Genomic DNA, 19,209 nt, shown 5'->3' on the forward strand with positions numbered 1-19,209 from the left:
CATGTCCTTAAGTTTCATGATGCACCTGATTGTTCTCCTCTACACAACTTCAAGTGCTGCTGGGGTGAGCAGAACTGCACACCATATGTGGTCTTATATGTGGTCTTATATAATCATATTCAATGATTTTCATGATATAACCTATTTGCCTATTTATTCTCTTCAGCACATAGTTTAGATGACGAAAACGTTGTATCAACATAAACATTGCTTCCTGTCACTCAGTGTACCCCCGTCCTGTATTTATAATCGATGTTCCTTTCACCCCACGTATAGCACTTTGCACTTTCCAACATTAAACTCCATTTCCCCAAGTGTTGGCTCACCTCTGAAGCTTGTCCAGGTCTTCTTGAATTCTTTATGCTGCTGCCCCAGTGTCTGCCATTCCTGTAATTTTAGCCTCATCCGCAGATTTCACAAGTGTACCAACTACGTATACCAGAACTCGTGTCATTAATACAAATAGGGAAAAGTAAAGGACTGAGGACAGACCTGTGACGATGTGGGTTCTGCTCCAGGCTCCTGTCTCCAGTTTGAGAGCTCTTGAACCCGATACCATCAGTAATGTCGCCGGATGAACTAGACAGTGAGGAAACAACGAAGCAAAGGGCCGGTGCAAAAAAAGTGCAAAAGAAATTTATTAAAATCAGGAAATTCAACACAGTGTCCGAAAAGAAAGTACAGTGCTCCACAGTTCCATAAATAAATAATACAGAAAAACAGTGAAATCCAAACAAGGCTAACACGAGACTAAAACAGCAGCAGACATTGGGGTCACACCAGCCAGACACAGCTCTTTCCCAGTCTCTTCAGCTCACCCATGGTTTGCTCAGCCAAAGACACTTCAGCCGCTGCAGTCCTCTCTCTACTGACCCCCGTCTTAGCTGTCTCCGCCGGCGTCTACTAGACTGTTCGGGGTCGGTTGTCCTCCCGTCTTCCTACTCGCACACGTGGTTGTCCCGCAGATCCCTAGGGCAGACTCCTCCACGATTGTACCCACTTTCCCATTCAGTGGGCACGATCCATCCCTTGAGCACCGATCACTCACTCACTCTATCCGGGACCCCCAACCACGCTGACCTTCCTTTTCCTCAGCAGGCTGGTTCGTCCATTCTCTTGCAGTGCCAGCCAGTTCTGCTCTCCCGCTCTTTTCTCCTCTTCTGCCTCAAGCTTCTCCTATTTATTATGGGGATGTGGTTCAGGTGTGGCGATTAGCAGCTCCCGGCATCAATTACGGATGTGCCTGGGAGCCGCCACCTCTTTAATCCGCGAGTGCGGTAACTATTTATTTAAAAACTGGCCTTTTTGATTTGAGCTGTGGACCCGCTATACCACAAGACCCCCCGAGGGACTCCACTGATGACCTCACTCCACTTTCTCCTCGTATCTGTACTCTTTATCTCCTGATGGTGAACCACCTTGAGATCCCGTTCTGTAGGTTAACCTCTGATGCCCACAACCTCTACTTTTTGTGGGGTTAGGGTTAGGGTGTGGGACGACTGAGTCAAAGGCTTTGTGAAAGTCGACGTCAATTCTGTCGTATCCTTTAGTCAACTCTTGCAGTTGCGTATTCAAAAACATGAAAAAGATTTGTCAAAAGCACCCCTTGGCACACGTCTCGGTTCCTCCCTGCCTGTGTGTTCTCTAGCTGGTGACCCTGCCCCAGAAAACGTATGGATAAGGATAATGTCGAACAAATATGTTGTCGTTCCATGCAAAATCTGTTAGAAACAGGACTGCAGTGTTCATTTGAGGAATTCCTAAAGTAAATTATGTTGTGTCTGTCTGCACTCCAGCTGTCCACGACTCTTCAAGGACAAAGCAGTGAATAGATGGACTAGGTGGTGCGTTTAAAAGAGCTACTCCGTGAGAACTTGGATGGACAGTTTCACTTGTGAAAGAAGTGGTATAAAGCAACACAAATGATGACGTTCATAGGTACAGATACTTACATATGTGTATGTGTTTCTTATTTTCTAGATAGGAACATCCATTACAACATGTCTTCTTTCAATGAATCGGTTGGACTGGGGTATCTGAAGACTAACGCCATCGAATTTGTGAAGTATCCTTAAATATATACCTGTAAGAATTCATGAAGTGATAGAGAAAGTCTTGGCTTTTTAAGATCTTTGTTAAACAGCAAATTTCAATATCTATGCAGGCCTTTTGGCCGCTGACTTCATACTTTTTGAATTCACCTAATTGCTAGTTGTGGTAAGGAGTCCCATGGGCGAGGGCACTACCAAGATGCCATGAGATACAAATAACTCCAAAAGATAACTTTCAGGCAAGAAGGGGAACCACACTAGCAAAAAGAGGACGTTTCTACAATTTCTCGTCATACAACGTTGAGTGACATTGGATTTGAGTTGACATTTTTGACACTGATCACTAGAAAACAACTCTTTAATGTCGAAGTGTCAACAGATCTGCTTTCTGACATGTATGGATGAGTGGGTGAAAACTCCACGGGGGAGTTTTCTGCAACTGTGTGAAAGTACCAAAGGGGAACCTCGCTATCCACCCTGCTCTTCGACTGTATGAAACACACCAAGGAGGGACCAACTCTTCAGCAGTGTGAAAACCCCATGCGTCTCCATCTAACATATATGTGGATGGACTAACATCATTAGTATCGCTAACCCTGGTGCATCCATTGCAGTTGAAATTTGTTTTTTTTTTCCTCTCACTTTGACTTTGTATCCAGCAAGAGGTGCTCATTCTCCCCAGGATGTGTTTCTTGATGCAGAATTGACTAGATCCAAATACTATACCTTTCATACCCATGGCGGAAAATACTTACAAGAAAGATAAATATGGTACAAAAAGAGATACATGTATTTACCTTGCTTTAAAAGGTAACATTCATTCCCAGAAATGCATAACCCTGTAAACCAGTGTTTCCCAAACTCGGTCCTGGGGACCCCCTGTGGCTGAAGGTTTTTGTTCCAACCAGCTTCTTTTTTTAATTGAACTCCTGGGCTAATTAAGTGAACTGATATTTCGCAAGTACTGTGTTTAGGGAACAATATAGAAATTAGAAAACTAAGTTATCAAGCAGTTATATAGGAATAATGTTTTTTGTTTTCTTTTTAACAGTATTTTCATCTTGATTTTCATTCTACTTTTCTAGTTGTTCTAATTGTTTAAATAATCCATTATTTACTAATTAGTGGGTCTGACTCTAAAGTAGTTGCAGCCTTTGATTATTCTGTGTTGTTTGCCTGGGTGTCTGATCTGCTTGTTTTAAATTGTCATTATTAAGATACAACGAATGAGGAAAAACTGCACAGAGAAAGGGCAAAGTATAACGAAATCAACAAAAGAGAGTTAAGCATTTAAATCTATAGCAAAAGCACAAATATTTATAAATGTCTTATAAATGTAAAAATCATGCTGCTGTGCTTTTCTCAATGTCGAATAAATGAAAAGAAAAATACCAGCTAATTAAATGAAATCAGTGTTATTAGGTGTTGTCACTGATTAAGAATCCGGTTAGAACAAAAACCTGCAGCCACAGGGGGTCCCCAGGACCGAGTTTGGGAAACACTGCTGTAAACATATATATTTAGGCTCGAGAGAAGCCAAGTGGGAGAATGCTGACAAATCGGATGTCCCATCCAGCAACGAGGAATGTCGGTGGCATAGCTTCTGACATCGTGCTGGATCCTCATTATTATAAACACTCACATAATTACATATTTACAGAATTCATGTCAGAACTGGTTGGTTATTAATACCTTCACAAATTCTGGGTTTTGTAACCATATTGGTTAAGCAGACATCAGTACTTCCCAAAACAACCTGCTTGTGTCCTTCAAATGTTTTCTGCCCGTGTCCCTAACCTGACTTACAGCTTTTATTTTTCCATCTCCCTGGCTGTCTGTCTCTCTCTCAGCTGAATTGCATGGATTTGTGAAACACAAATTACATTGGCACAAATAATCTTCTTGCTACAGGCTTACAGCCCATCTCTTCTAATTTCCAGAACATTTAGTGGTCTCTTTTTACTTTCTCATATACAAAGTATAGGGAAAGTATTGGAATCGTCCAAAGATTTGATGTCGAGATTTTGATGAATCTTGACGTTTTAGACCTCCCTGACTTTCTCGCATAAGAAGTATAGGGAAAGAATTGGAATCGTCCAAAGATTCGACGTCGAGATTTTGATGAATCTTGACGTTTTAGACCTCCCTGACTTTCTCGCATAAGTATAGGGAAAGAATTGGAATCGTCAAAGATCGAGATTTTGATGAATCCGAATGTTTTAGACCTCCATGACTTGCTCGTATATGAAGTTTAGGGAAAGTATTGTAATCATCCAAAGACTCCATTTCAAGATTTTGATGAATCCCAACGTTTTAGACCTCCCTGAGTCTGAAAATACAGATTTTGGAATTTATGTCTGTGTGTGTGTGTAAACATGATAACTTGAGTTCGCTTTCACTTAGGTCAACCAAATTTTGCATACAAGTATTAGGTACAAATTTCGATCGACTTTTGGGCTATTTCCGCTAACCAGCAGTGGTACTTCACCTGAACACATACTCAATTTTTTTTTATTATGCATGCAGCTGCAGAGTCCTATTTATTCAACTTTGCTTTTATAATAATTGTTCAATATATTATTAATTAGGTTTCATTTGTTGATGATGGTTCTTCAATGTACATAATATAAAACTGTAACCATTGTGTTGCAGTTTACTCCTCAAATATCCATCCTCATATCTGAGTATACACTTCCGATTCTTTAGCAATGCCCTGGAAACCCAACATGGGCTGTGTTATTGTATCCATGCTTGGAGAGTGTTAGACTTGCATTTCATAATGGAGGAAACAGACATGGTTCTTATTCTTGAAGTATGATACTCAGCCTCTTACTGACACAATCATCCTTGGAGCTACAGTCCATGTAGAACGTTGACCTCCAGAAGAACACTTCTATAATCGTCTTAATTTTGTGAACCTCCATCCTTCTTAGATCTTTCTCCAGATTTGACTTGAATGAATCTTTTTTCCGTTGATCGGTGTCAAAAACGGCAAATTAATTCTACTGTGAGCCATTGTTGGACAACAATAACGCGTGCAATTGTCCAAAGCGGTAAAGCAGTCAACCTCAACCTGTGGGGCGGGGGGGGGCGAAGATGTGAAAAAAGAAAACAAGAATCAAAAATATGAAAAAAACATCTGTTGAAACCAAAACAAATGAACTTAAGCTACATTCTGATACTAGAACAATAAATATAGAGTTAGATAAATGACGATAAAAGTTAAGTAGGTATAATAAAATATGCATCTACATTTCAAAAAAATGTTGGGGGGGGGCGTGATTTAAAACTGTTATGAAAACTCGGGTCACAAATACTTAAAGGTTGAGAAATGCTGCGGTAAAGTGATGTTGGATCATTGTCTAATTCAAGATGGTGACCTTTGTTCTCTGGCGTCAAATGGATTTGTGGTGCTGTCTTAAGAGACTGTGGATCAGGTGCTCAGAAAAAGGTGCAATTGTTTCATCAGGATGGCACTCTGGATTGTTGAACGGTCTGGGGGGTCTCATGTTGTTTTTCACAATAAGAATCATTTCAATTCCCACACTCTATATTCTGTGGTAGCACGACGTGTGACTTTAGTTTTCATTTCCATCTCATAACGTTATTTCCCCTTAATGACATTCACAGTTATAACAAACGACAAATGAGTCGAATCTACCCCAAAGGGGGCCGAGTGGATTCCAGTAATTACATGCCTCAGATCTTCTGGAACGCTGGCTGCCAGATGGTCTCCCTGAACTACCAAACCCCAGGTAAGAGAGCTCAGGCTGCGTGACCCACATCTCGGTGTAAGGGGGCGAGGAGCCGCTTGCAAACAGATGCCCTAATTGTGCTCGTGGCATTTTTGTTTTTTTTTCTTTGGATGAGGGCATATGGCTTGGTGTGAAATCATGTGTGCCAAATTGCAGAAGAATGAGAAGTGAGGATGGTGAAGAGTGCACAGCCTGTAGCGGAAGACATTTTGGAGTCTGTGAAGTACTTCAGTTGTGCTGCCTTTTGATAGATAGATAGATAGATAGATAGATAGATAGATAGATAGATAGATAGATAGATAGATAGATAGATAGATAGATAGATAGATAGATAGATAGATAGATAGATAGATAGATAGATAGATACTTTATTAATCCCAAGGGGAAATTCACAAATTCATTCTACCTGTTCTAAGAGTTCATCCTAGCAGGTGGACCCCCCCAGGTCACTCCTGACTTGGAATGAAGTATGAGAGTCAACCAAACTAAATAGGAAAGGCAATTTGAAAATGACGTGGGGACCGCAATGGACAGAAGCCGACACAATGCAAGACGTTTGCAATGGCTTATGGGTAGTTGGAGCACACAAACGCAGTGCAGCCAGTGCTCTGCTGTTCTTCTGGTTGATGCTAAAGGTCAAATGAAGATGTCGAGGTACACCCCGTCATGAGATTTCCGTGGCCAGCAAAGTGAAATCTTCAAAGTGTGAATCGATCGTCAGAGTGAAGGGCTGGGGAGGTCGTCTGGGATCGACGGCCCCTCAGGCTGGGAAACGCAGAATGAGCAAGGGTGCTGTCTTTAGGTGCTTTGCTTAAATGGGGTCTCCTTATCTAGTGTTTGGACTTACATAAAAGTCTGATCACGCTTTAGGTCGTATTTAGGATGAAAGAGAGAATATTCTGCCTCTGCTGTATCTATCATGGCTAGCACTGCAGTTATTCAGCCAGATACACTTTATTATTTAACCTGTCTGCCGTTTTTTCTTTTTCTTTTTAGATTTGGCTATGCAGCTAAACCAGGGCAAGTTTGAATATAATGGATCATGTGGGTAAGTAATGAGATCAGAGCAGATTTCAATCTGCATAAGACTTCACTGCTCTTAATCACATGTAGCGTTGTGTTCTTTGTGAGCGGACGTCTAATGCAAGTGGGCGGCAGGAGCGCAGGCTGCACATGCACTGGATGCCTCTGATGCTTTATTACAGCTTGCCAGTCCCTGATTTGAACTCCTGAAATCATTACAGTAAGATTAGAATGACATCAAAGTTCAGCTACGTACGCTCCATGGCCGAACTGAACCCTTATAGAAAAGAAAAGGCATTCTGCCTCCTTTTGTGAAGCGCCAGCTGGCTGTCTGCTACTGGGTGCTTTTGACTACACGTCCCACCAAAACAACTCCGTCTATCTGTTCTTGTATTCAGGCTGGGTGGTGCAGCGTGTGGGGCTGCTGCCTCACAGCTCAGCAGTTCTTGGCTTAAATTCGAAACCTCGCTGTGTTGTTTGCAGAGTTGGCACATCTCCATGGTTTGGTGTTCATTGGCAACTCTCAATCTGCTATGTATGATCATTTCTTATGATATACTGCTGTCCCGTCTAGGATTCAGTTCTGTTTTGCACCCAACGCTTCAAGGAACAGCCACCGGCTTGCTGTGACACTGAACTGGATAATCAGGTTTAGAAAAATACTGGACATGGATGCCTGCATTGCAGCTAATTATGGCAGTCAGGCGTGCAGGATGTTAACGAATGGCCACCTTGATATGTTTCACTTCAGAATGTAATGCTGTAGTCGTGAAAAGTCCAACACCTATGGGACTCTGTTTACTTCAGTACTTTACCTTCTTAATAAATATTCACTTTTTTTAAAAAGAAAAAAAAAAACAAAACAGGTTTTCTTCACTAAATGGATTTTTTGTATTTGTATCTCTTACTTGGTAGCTACTTGCTGAAGCCAGACTTCATGCGCCGGCCAGACAGAACCTTTGACCCCTTCTCAGAAACGCCTGTCGATGGCGTCATTGCAGCTACTTGTAGTGTCCAGGTAGGGAAAATTTGATCTATCTATCTATCTATCTATCTATCTATCTATCTATCTATCTATCTATCTATCTATCTATCTATCTATTATATAGTGCCTTTCATATCTATCTACTATACAGTGCCTTTCCTATAAATATATATCTATTCCTGCCAACTGCATTATCTATCTATCATATAGTGCCTTTCATATCTAGCTACCAGTCTATTATATAGTGACTTTCATATCTATCTATCTATCTATCTATCTATCTATCTATCTATCTATCTATCTATCTATCTATCTATCTATCTATCTATCTATCTATCTATCTATCTATCTATCTATCTATCTATCTATCTATCTATCTATCTGTTATATAGTGCCTTTCATATCTATCCACTATACAGTGCCTTTCCCATAAATATATATCTACTCGTGCCAACTGCACTATCTATCTATCATATAGTGCCTTTCATATCTAGCTACCAGTTTATTATATAGTGACTTTCATATCTATCTATCTATCTATCTATCTATCTATCTATCTATCTATCTATCTAATCCTGCCAACTACGCTATCTGTCTATCTATGTATTATATAGTGCCTTTCACAACATGGCTGTGGCTGTTTTTTACTGCCCATCTATTATGATGGTCTCCTGGCTAGGGAAGGAACCACCATCCCAGCCAGGATTCCAGTCTAGGCCAGTTTTACATATAACTGGCATATTTATTGCCGTAACTGGAAATATGCTCTCATATATGTCCCAATTTATTTATATTAAAATGTATTCATCTGTATTTATAAACAGTAAAAGACAAATACAATCAGATATGTGGTTGAGGTGCCACAGGTAATGCTGTTTGATGTCCAATAATGAAAAAGCTCCGAAAACAAAATACAGCCGGTGAAAAATCGTTGCTAGCGACTTCTTGGCTCTTCTCAACTGTTTAGAATTGATGTACGTTTAGGAGGAGATCCCAGCCAATCAGAGGTCTGGTCCAGTGTGATGTCAGACTTCCAGTGTTTCCCGGGACTTGAAGAGGAAGAGTCGGGGCTGAAGAGTCCAGAGAGGAAGTGACATCAGCAGTGTTCTGGAGTGTTCTCCTCTGTTTTAGGGTAACCAAAACAGAGGTCGTATCACAGTTAAATTCAGACCCAAAACTGTGTAACATGTCCGATGCTCATGTTCTTTGCAATGTTGAATTAAGTTTTGTATTAAACTGCTTTATAATTTTAAATATGTAGAGTGCTTTTGAGCCTGAGGTAGAAAGTTTTCATTCCCGATTTATGATAAAAGGTAAACCATTGCTTGGACTCTCAGATTGTTTGCATTATTTACCTTCTGCTCACGGTTTTCCAGTACCGACTTTGGTTAGCTGTACTAGCTGCACAGAGCTGGCATTTTTAATTTTGGATATATTCATTTTAGATTGTAGACTTTTGTGACAGGACACGCTGAGTGAAATAAAACAGATGTTTGGGCGCCAGCTGGGCTTCCCCATTTAATTGGCAAATGGAAAAAAATCAACAAAAACGATGCCCTGGGCACAACTAAATATGACTTGGGTTACCGTGTGTCCACATTAATAATGGTTTGAGTTCAAATGAATGCCATCTCCCAAGGGTCGCCCATTTTTATGGAGTCAGAGTTCAAAGGGGTGGGGTGAGCTCTGGGCAGTGTGGGCGGAGCAAATATACACTTAGTGCCAGCGCCCCCTCTTGTCCCAGAGTAGTATGGCTAACCTCATCAGAGCCAGAAAGGTGGTCTCCAGGCCTACATGAGTAACACTTTACATACTGTAAGTATCATTTGATCTTTTTAAATTCTGTAAATTTATTTTTTCAGGTTTTTTCAGGTCAATTTTTATCTGACAAAAAGATCGGGACATATGTGGAAGTAGACATGTATGGGTTGCCAACAGACACCATCCGGAAAGAGTTTCGAACAAGAATGGTGATGAACAATGGTCTCAATCCGGTGTATAACGAGGAGCCATTTGTGTTCAGGAAGGTACGTTGATTTTGTTTCAGGGACGGACACTGGATTTCTGTACTTTTACAAGCTTTGAGAACACAATTGCATTCCAATTGTAATCAATAAATAGATGAGGTGCGCACAAGTGTAGAGGATGCCTCCAGAGGACCTCCAGACCAAAGAGCCACAAAAATATATACTCATTTTAGAAAGCTTAAATAAATATGTTGTGAATGTTTAGGCTGAGGAAATAAATGACTGTGTCACCACGTGATGTTATAAGTGACTCCGTGGCCGTTAAAATATTGTAGGAATGTGCAGGGATCTCTTTAAAAGCAGAGAGTAAAAGACGGGGCTTTACAATCTGGAGGGGGCAAGATCATTGGCGTTGAGTTTGGGGACGGGGTAAGGGGGCTGCGCCGCTGTAAAAAGTAATATATGTCAATAAGACATTCATATATAATGTTGCAATTATGATAAATTTGTCTTCTAATGTCATGTTTTCAAAAACACTGTTACCATATAATGTATCATATCATTCTCTATAGCTGCTTAGTGTTGTACCAGAATGACTCGAGTGACTTATATCAGCCCAAAAACACTTGCAAATACTTCCAATGCATTCCATTGTTCATTCCAACAGATGGCACATCACAAACATTAACACTGCTATTACAAATCCCATACCAAATGACATACAGTATAACAGACTCATATGCATTTGTTTGTCATTCCAACAGATGGTGCATTACAAACATTTGTAATAATAAATAAACCTTTGACCCTTTCTCAGAAATGCCTGTTGATGGTGTCATAGCAGCTACTTGTAGTGTTCAATTAGGGCAAATCTGATCATCTATCTATCTATCTATCTATCTATCTATCTATCTATCTATCTATCTATCTATCTATCTATCTATCTATCTATCTATCATATAGTGCATATCATGAACATTAACACTGCTTTTACAAATCCCATACCAAATGGCATATAACAGACTCAAATGCATTTCGTTTGTCATTCCAACAGATGGTGCATTACAAATATTTGCAATAATAAATAAACCTTTGACCCTTTCTCAGAAACGCCTTTTGATGGTGTCATAGCAGCTACTTGTAGTGTTCAGGTAGGGAAAATTTGATCATCTATCTATCTAATCCTGCCAACTATGCTATGCTATGCTATCTATCTGTCTCTCTTTCTGCCTACCATTGCCTGAGTATACATCTGCAGGGCACTGGTAAGGTACACCTGGCACTGCAGGATTGCAGTTGGTAACACATCCTAACACATCTGTTATATAGCACCTATCTATCTATCTATCTATCTATCTATCTATCTATCTATCTATCTATCTATCTATCTATCTATCTATCTATCTATCTATCTATCTATCTATCTATTATATAGTGCCTTTCATTCTATCTATCTATCTATCTATCTATCATATAGTGCATATTAAAAACATTAACATTGGTTTTACAAATCCCATGCCAAATGGCATATAACAGAGGCACATGCATTGCATCACAAACATTTGTAGTAATAAAATGCATTGCTTCTTTCATTCTAACAGATGGCATATCATAAACATGTACCCTGCTTTTATGAATACTATACCAAATGGCATAAAAGAGAAACATGTGCATTGCATTTGTCATTCCATAGATGGTGCATCACAAACGTTAAAGTTGCTATTACAAATCCCATGCCAAATGGTATATAACAGAGACATGTGCACGGCATTTATCATTCCAACTGGTGTCGCATCACAAACATTTGTCTTAAAGCATTTCATTACTACAAATGTTTGTTATGTGCCATTTGTTAGAATGACAAATGCAATGTATTTTATTGCTTTATGTGTTACCAAATACATTCCAATGGATGGTGCACTGGAAACATTAATGCCGAGGGGTAATTGATTACTTAGATATTAAGCCATCTAGACACAGCTAGTTCATTTATAAAATAACATTTAAAACAATTAATAAGGAGAATAAATATGGGTAGCTGTGTTACACATCGATGTTAAGTGGATGTACCGCCAGATTTAACCATAGCAACAGTGCCAGTGAAGAATACAGAATCACCTGGCACAACATGAATTGAAAAATTGTAAGGATAAGTCCCATAATAAAAACAGTCAATTTAAATCCTATAAAAAATAATAGAGGTAATTGTGAGGATTTCTTTCGCCCTGCGGTTACGATGCAAAGCACCCGGAGTTGTGGATCCTCCTTCTCACTAAATACATAAATGAATAAACAAATAAAGAACACGACTGCGCTGCTTGCTTTTCGGATTTGTTTTAGGCGTTGCAGGAGGTGAGCTTTTTCTCGTAAGATTTTCTGTTTTCTAAGATATTAAGTAAAGTCCCCCACTGAAGTGTAGCTGTTCTGGTGAACGAAGTAAAGAGGAGCGGCAGCCAATTAGGCTTAGTGGGTAATTGTACCACCAGGACCTGCGGTGCCCTCGGCTTTGGACAGCTCGACTCACTGAACATTCAATGTATTTCTTCAATAAAAGAAGGAAGCCACACCTTCTCCTCCCCTTTGATTATACAACTCCCCATTATCCCTGTTAAAGTGCTTTGCCGTTGCCAAAATTAATTACTCGCCGCTTCATGGCGCTGACGTCCCACGAGCTGAGATAATTAAACCATGACTCCTCGTTACGTAACTCGGCACGAGTGCGCTTGACACCGAGAGAGCTTTTTGTCAGCTTGTGGATTGTGCCAGGGGGTCACTTGGCAATTGGGACGAGCGGCCAGAGCTGTCTGAGGAGAAGGAAGTCGTGCGAAAAAGTAAGTACACCCCATGAAATGTTTTATGTGGACTTACCAAGATGTCCATGTAAATTGTATCTACTGCTCAAGGCAATATAATATAATAAAGATCAGGCCCCACTGACATTTTGTAGTCCAAGTGGCTCCCTCACTTCACATTTCACTTCTGTTTGGGTGCCATTTAAGGAAAGAAATGAAGCAATTCAGAGGAACGATGAAGAAATTCAGGGAAACAAATCTTAAAAGAGAAGTCAATTAAAATGAATTGAAAAGAAGTTAATTAGCAGCATAAACAGATCGCTAATTAAGAAAAGGGCTAGAATGAAAACCTGCGGCCAGTACGTCCCTCCAGGACTGGAGTTGGGGACCCCTGCTTTAAAACATAAGGAGAGAGGAGACCTGGTTTTGTTTCCGCACCGACAACTCATTGCAAAGCCAAGAAAAGAACAACGATTCGAATCGCCGCCACATTCTCCTATTTGCCGCTGGACAATTTCACCGATACGATGGAAAAAAATCCCCGGGTCACACCGGGACGCCGAGGATCAAGAATGGTGAGGCTGTTTATCGTCATTCTGGGAGAGGAGCACGCCATCATTGGTGTCCGTATATAATTGTCGTAGGACACTTTCACAACTGGACCGGGTTCACTACCGTTACTCATCCGCCATTTAAGCTTTGGACTTTCGGAGGCTTTTTGCGTTCCCTGTGTGTCCTTTTGTTTCATGTTCAGTGTGGGGTCAAGGGAGGGCTTGTGTGGTATATTATCTTTTAGTTGCACCGTTTATTATTATATTATTCTGCCGGGCACTTTTTGGGTGTAATGAGGAAGGGAATGAATTCTAGATTGTTTTGCTGTTTTGTTTCCTGTCACTATTAACATATCCATCCATCCATCCATTATCCAACCTGCTATATCCCAACACAGGGTCACAGGGGTCTGCTGGAGCCAATCCCAGCCAACACATACACCTATTATCTATATATTTATAATTCACTAAGGGCACGCAAGACAATGAGCGCAAGCAAGCCAGAGCCCCGTCCGCCAACTCTAACCCTCCTACTGCCTCATGGGATACGCACAACAGAGCCACACACGCCAACTGTAACCGTCCTCCCGAGTCCAGCGTCGCTCTCGAGGCACGCAACAACTCACCAAACACAGCCTTAGACACTTTCGTCTGTGCAAATGTCCACATGCACCTCTGAGCCACATTGACTTTACACCGCACGCCAGACAGAGAGCCACGATCGCCAACTCACAGAGCCCTGCCCGCCAACTCTAACTAAGGGCAAGCAAGAAAAAGAGCGCACGCCAGACAGAGAGCCACGATCGCCAACTCACAGAGCCCTGCCCACCAACTCTAAGACCATGGGATACGCACTCATTTAGTGTATAAATGGATATAAATAATTGCATGTAAATGATTCGCCAAAATCTGTTGTATGTAAACGATACTGTTTATCATCAGAAAATCCGGTTTCCACGTCTACCTGTATTAGTTTAAATGGCACTTTTGCCACTCATGATAGGGCGGACGCGCTGACTTATCGTGTCGACTGGGCAGCACAGTGAAGGCGGCATCTATCTACGTATATATGTCTATGTTTTCCGTAGCCTGCTACACGAAGGTACTCTCTTGACCATTGACATTGGTTTCGCTCCTTGCTATTTTCGTTATACTGCGACGGTGGTTTCCTAAGCCTTTGTTATACTGAATTCCTTTCTCACAGTTTTCCGTTCCTATTCTTACACCATTGCCCCAATCTTGCTCTTCAGCTAGTTATTATTATTTTACCAACTCTTTGCCTTATGATTATTTTACCGTCAACTGGGGAAGTTTATCTGGGAGAAGCACGGCTCGTCAGGCCTAACGTTCTTCATCTTGCCAGGCCACAGGTCTTGGTGGGGTAGCTGCCGTTCCGGATGATTGGGTCGGCCGTTACAACTTTTTTGTTCTATAGTTAACTTTTTTGGTGAGTTTTAGCCGCCATCTTTTTGTTTTAATGATCGCCACTATTTTGGACACCCATCGCCAGGATGGCACCTCATGTTTCTGGGGGCGTGTCCTCAGAGTTCATGACCCCGTGGCCAATCAAAAAGTTCGGCTTGTGGATTCCAAACCCTTTTCTACGTTTTTTACTTAAAAAGTTTTCTCGTTTCATTTTTTTTGCGGTTTGGCCTTTATGCTAACGTTTTATTTTTGTCTCACATTTTGGCTTGATGGTTGAGCTCCAAGTTTTGACCTTTTGTCTGCCCCACGTCAATCCCCTGCCGCTCTCCTTAATGACTTGTCAGCTTGCCAAGGAACGAAAATGAAAATTCGTAAACTAGACGGTGACAGTGGTGAGTTTTGCCCAAATGACTGGACCTCGATATACCTGGAAGTGTTTCCACCTCTCTGATGGCTCGTGTGACGGTAAAAACTCTTGTGTTCCAAGTAGGGAAAGTTAAAAAAGACCCACCTGAAGACAAATCATAGAACAACGATGCTTAATGCATACGCATCATTTGTCATTCAAGACTGCGGCTGAATTAATGTCTTAGAGTCGTCTTGAGCTGCTGAAAGATGAATTTTGAATATCCAGAGAAACTCTGAAGGAATACGGAGAGTCTCGTGGGAAGTCTTTACATGCAATCAGACGTTTGCGCCGCACTTAGCAGCGCATACAATTGAGATGATACAACGTGGAAACGTATCTTCTTTTAAACACAATATAAAAATGTAGCAGTGTTACTAATAGTGCTTCACGTCGATAACGAAATTCTTACTTGCATGTGCAACTAATGTACAGCCTGTCGTGAAGAATGAAGTATTTGTCCTGCAACTGGAGTCTCTACCAGTCGCTCCTTTACCACGATTTATTATTGATCGAAGAGAAAAATATCGATTAAGAAATGTGATCAAAATTGGTATCATTACGGAATCTACAGTATCTGAAAAATTGAAATATACGTCCAAATCCAAGTTAATCGGCAACAAAAACATATGGAAAATTATTCGGGTTAAAACACAATGAATGCATTTAACGTATTTGAATTCTTTTAATTCAATTGCCATGCATCACTGACAGATAATATGCTAGATGTGTAGGAAAACTATATGAAAGTAACCGAAAGAATAAACCTAATGAATCAATTTATGTGATGGGGAACAGAAGTAGGAATGGAGGAAGGATGATGTGGATGATCTTGAGATGGAGGTGGCGACATCCGTGAGCAGCCGGAGGTGAAGTCATCACAGGGAGTTGGGGACAATGCAGAAGATCCTCGGATGTCGGGAGGACGTTTTTGGAATGAATTCAAGGTGCCGTGGTTTTTGTTCCTTGTCTTTCCTGGCAAAACAAAGAGAGAAGCGTTAACACACTCGTCAGGTCCTTTAGCTGCCCCCTAATCGCTCGTGTGTGACAACAGATAATATCCTTCCATCCATCCATCCATAATACAACCTGCTATATCCTAACTACAGGGTCACGGGGGTCTGCTGGAGCCAATCCCAGCCAACACAGGAAGCAAACCCCGGGCAGGGCGCCAGCCCACCACTGGGCACACACACACACAGATCAAGCACAATTTAGGAGGGCCAATGCACCTAACCTGCATGTCTTTGGACTGACACGGGGAGAACATGCAAACTCCACTCCTCTCCTAACTGCGAGGCAGCAGCGCTACTCACTGCGCCACCGTGCTGCCCTAACAGATAATATGCTCGATGAACAGTAACCGAAAGAATAAACGTAATGAAAATCGAAACAAAAGTCGAAAAAACCGAGGAATCTACCAAACGGCAACCAAATCTAAAGTCAAAATGCAAATGTAAGTGTGATCAGGTCAATAATTGTCGAGTGAGTCCCAAAAACTGTTGGGGAGCCTCTTTTAATTCTAAATAAGTAATTATCAAAATCGGAGCAGAAATCCTGAGGACGCAGCCTTCTTGACTCCCTAGAATTCTTGGCTCTGGAGAGTTTTAAAGGCTTTCAAACAGAATCTCTCGAACAGCCTGTGGAGCTCCTCTCCGTGGGTCACTTACACTGGAAGTGATGCCTCCTGCCGGGAGGTCTGACTTTTACAGCCCAAGGACCGGAAGGGGCGGAGTTAGATGCCCATACTAGGTGTTTTTTCTGGGCTGTGGAACAAAAGCTCGGGGTGGTACCACATACCAGTGAAGAATGCAGAAGGTGAGGTCAATCAATCAATCAATCAACATTTATTTATATAGCACATATTCATACAAAAAAAATGTAGCTCAAAGTGCTTTACAAAATGAATAGAAAAATAGAAGACACAATAAAAAATAAACATAAGTCAACATTAATTAACATAGAATAAGAGTAAGGTCCGATGGCCAGGGTGGACAGAAAAAACAAAAAAAAACTCCAAAAGCTGGAGAAAAAAATAAAATCTGTAGGGGTTCCAGACCAAGAGACCGCCCAGTCCCTCTGGGCATTCTACCTAACATAAATCATCATATTTTCATGGAAGGACCTGATGATGATGGTCACGTAGTGTGCGAGACACGGTAACAGTTTTCACCACCTGATTAGAGAAAAATCTAAATTTGTTTCCCTGAGGTTTTCTGAAAAATCTCAAAAGCTTCAAAGTTCAAGAAGCTAACTGACCTCTTACCTTTTAGGTCATCCTGCCAGATCTTGCAGTTCTTCGGATTGCCGTCTACGATGACAACAGCAAGCTCATTGGTCAGCGGATCCTTCCTCTGGATGGTCTTCAGGCAGGATACAGACACATCTCACTGCGAAATGAAGGCAACAAACCTCTGTCGCTCCCGACGATATTTTGTAACATTGTGCTGAAAACATACGTTCCCGATGGATTTGGAGGTATGTTGAAGTTCTCTTTACCAAATGTTAGACTGTTTTGTTTGTTTTAATTGTCTGAAACAGCATGGCATGACGTTCTATGTGCTCCCCTCACCTTTCTCGATTCCACCATTGGCTGCTCACATTACAGTTCCTACTCTACTTTTCAGGTTCTTGAACAACATCCATCCATCCATCAATCCATTATCCAACCCACTATATCCTAACTACAGGGTCATGGGGTCTGCTGGTGCCAATCCCAGCCAACACAAGGCGCAAGGCAGGAAGCAAACCCTGGGCAGGGTGCCAGCCCACTGTAGGGCAGTGGCGGTCCTAAATTGTCCCTAGTGTGTGCTTGGTGTGTGTGTGTGCCCTGCGGTGGGATTGGCTCCAGCAGACCTCTGTGATCCTGTGTTAGGATATAGCAGGTTAGATGATGGATGGATGGAAAAGGTTTTGTCTTGTCCTCACAAACCACTTGTGCACCGCTTTCTTCACGTCGCCATCTGTCCTGAATCGACAACCAAAAAGATGGATATCACACGGTGCCAAATCTGCCAAATGAGGAGGATGTGCCGATACCTCCAACTTCAGTTTCTCCAGACAAGTCTCGGTGTTCTTAGCAGTATGTGGCTGAGCGGGCGGCCATTGTCTTGTCCTTGAGACAGCAGTCCCTGTCCCCTGGATCGAATAGCAGGCTTCACATTGGTCTCCAGCGAGTCACAGTAACTTGCACTAGTGACTGTAGGACCCCCTCGGCATGTCATGTTTGACAATAACTCAGGTTCACGAGTGGATGGCAAGGACAAGACAAAACCTGTTATTCTGCTGGAATCCTGGCACTTCTAGGCAGGGTGGTACAAGTGCATCGAGAAGGGAGGAGACGACATTGAGAAATGACATTAGCAGTTTTGTTAAGTAAGGTTCGTTCATTTTCTAATATATCCCATTTTATAAGTTTAGCTGGACGTCCTCTCATAGATGTTCTTTTTACTTTCAATATTGCTAGTTTGTAGCCATTTGTTGTCTTGTGTTTGCAGATATTTTTCTGTCTCAATCTTTTATTGTTTGAGATGTGGTGACGCAGTGGCTGGCACTGCTGCTTCACAACTCAGATCACATTTTTGGCCCCACCACTGGACCTTTACAATGCACTCAAAGCTACTTCATTTCCTCCTTCTCCACTGATCAATAGGCATTTTATCAAGCTTGGCAGATTTCAAAAATATTTCCCTGAGTTTGCCGAGCTCGATAGATAGATAGATAGATAGATAGATAGACAGACAGACAGACAGATAGATAGATAGATAGATAGATAGATAGATAGATAGATAGATAGATAGATAGATAGATAGATAGAGCGTAGTTGGCAGGATTAGATAGAGAGAGAGAGAAAGAGATACTTTATTGATCCCAAGGGGAAATTCCCATACTCCAGCAGCAGCATACTGATAAAGAACAATATTAAAGAGTGATAACAATGCAGGTATAACAGACAATAACTTTGTATAATGTTAACGTTTACCCGGGTGGAACTGAAGAGTCGCATAGTGTGGGGCCTCCTCAGTCTGTCAGTGGAGCAGGATGGTGACAGCAGTCTGTCGCTGAAGCTGCTCCTCTGTCTGGAGATGATCCCGTTCACTGGATTCTCCATGATTGACAGTAGTCTGCTCAGTGCCCGTCGCTCTGCCACGGATGTCAAACTGTCCAGCTCCGTGCCTACAATACAGCCTGCCTTCCTCACCAGTATGTCCAGGCGTGAGGCGTCCCTCTTCTTTATTCTGCCTCCCCAGCACA

At 41.6% G+C, this 19,209-nt stretch overlaps 1 protein-coding gene across 4 annotated transcripts in view; it reads left to right on the plus strand.

The window, feature by feature from the left end:
* Positions 1-19,209, plus strand: part of LOC120516316 (1-phosphatidylinositol 4,5-bisphosphate phosphodiesterase beta-4) — a 266,954-nt gene that overhangs the window by 190,447 nt on the left and 57,298 nt on the right. For all 4 annotated transcript variants that reach the window (XM_039737903.1, XM_039737905.1, XM_039737904.1 and 1 more), the window contains 6 exons: positions 1,981-2,065; positions 5,682-5,806; positions 6,803-6,854; positions 7,745-7,847; positions 9,677-9,841; positions 17,229-17,433. In XM_039737903.1, coding sequence (XP_039593837.1) covers positions 1,981-2,065; positions 5,682-5,806; positions 6,803-6,854; positions 7,745-7,847; positions 9,677-9,841; positions 17,229-17,433 — 735 coding nt within the window. The remainder of the gene's footprint in view (positions 1-1,980; positions 2,066-5,681; positions 5,807-6,802; positions 6,855-7,744; positions 7,848-9,676; positions 9,842-17,228; positions 17,434-19,209) is intronic.

The sequence above is a fragment of the Polypterus senegalus genome, chromosome 16, assembly GCF_016835505.1.
Source record: "Polypterus senegalus isolate Bchr_013 chromosome 16, ASM1683550v1, whole genome shotgun sequence".
NCBI classification, from domain to species: domain Eukaryota; kingdom Metazoa; phylum Chordata; class Cladistia; order Polypteriformes; family Polypteridae; genus Polypterus; species Polypterus senegalus.